Here is a 3,305-nt window from a genome sequence, read left to right on the forward strand (position 1 = left end):
CAAAGCATATTCTCTTGACCTGATTCTTCTATATAATCTCCTAAGGAATCTATTAACCAGAAGGCTGGTGGTTCAGACCCACCAGCCACTTCCCGGAAGGAAAGTTGGGCCATCTACTTCCGTAGTGATCCTGCCTTGGAAATACAAGGAGGGGTCACTATCAGTCGGACCTGACTCGATGGCAGTGGGTTTTGGTTTTAGTCACATTTAGTGCTTTCTTTCGAATATATAGACTTTGTCCATTTTAATCTTGAAACTTTCCTGTCCAACTATTTTTCTTGACAGGGCCAGAACGAAAATAGTGTACTCTATGTATAGTCGAAAAGCAGCTGAAGAAGTGAAGCAACAGTTGATTAAGTTAAAAGTCAATTATTATATTCTAGAAGAGTCATGGTGTATAAGAAGATCCAAGTGAGTATTCACCACAATCAGTGTTTTATAAAACATGAAAAGTCAATTGTGTTTCATGACAGGTGCTACTTAGTGGTGGCATATGTGAAATGTATATAACATTTTACAAAGTTTAAATGGAAAACCATTTTTAAATAAATATTTAAATGAGATTTTTTTTATTTCCTATTTGTTATACATATCAATTTATTTTATATTGTTTTGCATGCACCTTAAAAAAATTATAATATCAGGAGCTCTGGTAGCACAGTGCTTAAGGCATCTGACTGCTAACCAGAAGGCTGGGAGTTTAAACCCACCAGCCACTTGGCGGAAGCAAGACTGAGCAATCTACTTCCATAAAGATTTATTGCCTCAGAAACCCAATAGGGGTTGCTATGACTCAGAATCGACTCAGATGGCAGTGGGTTGGTTTAGTTTATTTAATGATGATTGGGCAAATTATTCATACTTTCCTTTGATATTTTTAAAAACTTATCTAAATGTAGATCTGCTTTCTTTCAAAAGGCTTCTAGAGTCTCAAACAAGATAATGTAATTATCTCATTTTAATAAAATGAGGCAGCTAAGGAGTTAGGGCCTCTACTGTCTACACATCTCTGTCCTAAGGAGTTAGGGCCTCTACTGTCTATATATTTCTGTCCACATCTCATCCCGTGGATTGATGCAACCCTCTGTCAGCTCAGTTTGAAATGAAACTTTCCTTTCTTGTTTCACATCTTGTCTGAGTTGGAAAATAATTAATTTTGCTATGACCCATATTCTGTTGTTTACATTTAAAAATATATCTAGTTCTATGGAGAGGTTCTTTAAGCAAGATATAGCTACTAGTGTCAGTAAGATCTTGAAAGCAAATATAAATTCTAATGGTGACTATTTAGAAATGCTGTTCATAGGTAGCTAGACAGCAGATGATAGTAGCCTCATGTGACATTTGGCATGCACCTAGTAAAGTATCAGGTTCACGTGGTAAAGGGCATTAGAAGCAATTTCATCAGAAATGAAGAATGTTTTATGGAATAATACTACTTTTAAAATTCTTATTATTCTGCAACTAAACATGACCTCTGATAGCATAGTGGCTAAGGCACTTGACTGCTAACCAGATGGCTGGCGGTTCAAACCCATCAGCCACTCCTCAGAAGGAAGATGGGGCAATCTACTTCCGTAGTGATAATGCCTCGGAAACCCAAGGAGGGGTTGCTATGAGTCGGGTCCGACTTGACGGCACATAACAACAACAACAACAAACATGACCTTGGAAGCAGCAGTCAAGAAATAAATGACATACTGCTTTGGGCAAATCTGCTACAAAAAAAAAACCTCTTTAAAGTATTAAAGAGCAAAGATGTCATTTTAAAGAGTTAAAGTACACCTGGCCCAAGCCATGGTATTTTCAGTAGCCCCATGTATGTGAGAGCTGCACAGTGAATAAGGAATACCAAAGAATTGATACATTTGAATTGTGGTATTGGAGAAGAATATTGAATAGACCATGGACTGCCAGAAGAATGAACAAATCTGTCTTAGAGAGAGTATGGCCAGAATATTCCTTAGAAGCCAGGGTGGTGAGACCTTGCCACATACACTTTGGACATGTTATCAGAAGGAACCAGTCACTGGAGGAGGACATCATACTTGCTAAAGTAGAAGGTAAGCGAAAAAGAGGAAAACCCTTACAAGATGGATCGACAGGATGGCTACAACAGTGTGCTCAAACATAGTGATTGTGAGGATGGCGCAGGACTGGGCAGTGTTTCGTTCTGTTGTATATGGGTCACTGTGAGTCAGAACTGACTTCATAGCACGTAACAACAAACAGAAGGCTTCAGTAGATTGATACACCTGTGACTTAATCATACTCATTCACCATCTATTTTAATAATACATAAAATTATTATGAAAAATTATTCATTATTGACTGAGTGAAAATTTTGTGGCATACCATCTACATATCTTTTTCACCAAATAAACTTAAATAATTACTGATCATTGAATGATTTTCTTCTGAATATATGCCAGATGATCTGAATTTAATTAATATTTATAGGAAAGGTTTTGTTCCTATAGTTATAATTTAAAAAAAAAATGAGTTGTTATGAGTCAGAATTGACTTGACAGTGATGGGAATTTTTGGTTTTCTTGCTTTGGGCGCTAATCACCAATTCATTTATGCCAATTGGAGACACCTGTAAGTTACTGAGACATTAAAACATAATTTCCATAATCTTTTTTTCTCTGCAAGCTAACAATGACTACTGTGGCTATATAGCAGGTTTTGAGATCCAGCAGCATGAGACCTTCTACTTTGTTCTTCTTCTTCAGTAGTGCTTTGCTTATCCAAGGTCTCTTTCCTTTCCAAATAAAGTTAGTGATTGTTTTTTCCATATCCTTAAAAAATGTTGATGGGAGGTTCCGGCAAGATGGCGGACTAGGCAGAAGGATTGCACAGACCCTCTTCAACAAAGAAAAGGGAAACCAGTTGACACAAACACAGAAGATAATCTTGGACCGCTGAGCCTTGAAGGGAAGGATACAGAAGTAGACTCAACCCCAACTAGCAGAGGAATTTGTGTGAAAATACCAAAAAAGGAGACATACAGAGCTGCGGTCTGGCAGGGACTTGAACGCCCCTGACGACACAAACGGCTTGGACATTCCCGAGTGGTGGTAGGACCTAAAAATTAACCTAAAAATCACCCTGCTAGCCAGGGACTGCACGGTCAATGCACGGTGGCTGGGGAACAAACAGAGAAGGTGAAGAGAAAGGTGGGCTGAGTTGTGGACTTTTGCTGGTCCGGAGGGTGCCGCCATTTTGTAGGTTTAAAAAGCGGCTTGACTATTTTGGATATTTAAAGAGACAGCACTGTCGAAGATTCCTGTGGTGTAGGACTT

At 38.5% G+C, this 3,305-nt stretch overlaps 1 protein-coding gene across 1 annotated transcript in view; it reads left to right on the top strand.

Moving 5' to 3' along the window:
* DPY19L1 (dpy-19 like C-mannosyltransferase 1) overlaps positions 1-3,305 on the top strand; it is a 130,778-nt gene that overhangs the window by 115,757 nt on the left and 11,716 nt on the right. The window contains exon 19 of the mRNA XM_007958244.2: positions 286-411. Within this exon, the coding sequence (XP_007956435.2) occupies positions 286-411 (126 nt within the window). The remainder of the gene's footprint in view (positions 1-285; positions 412-3,305) is intronic.

The sequence above is a fragment of the Orycteropus afer genome, unplaced genomic scaffold (assembly GCF_000298275.1).
Source record: "Orycteropus afer afer isolate SDZICR_OR568_19922 unplaced genomic scaffold, OryAfe1.0 scaffold00893, whole genome shotgun sequence".
In the NCBI taxonomy this organism is placed as follows: domain Eukaryota; kingdom Metazoa; phylum Chordata; class Mammalia; order Tubulidentata; family Orycteropodidae; genus Orycteropus; species Orycteropus afer.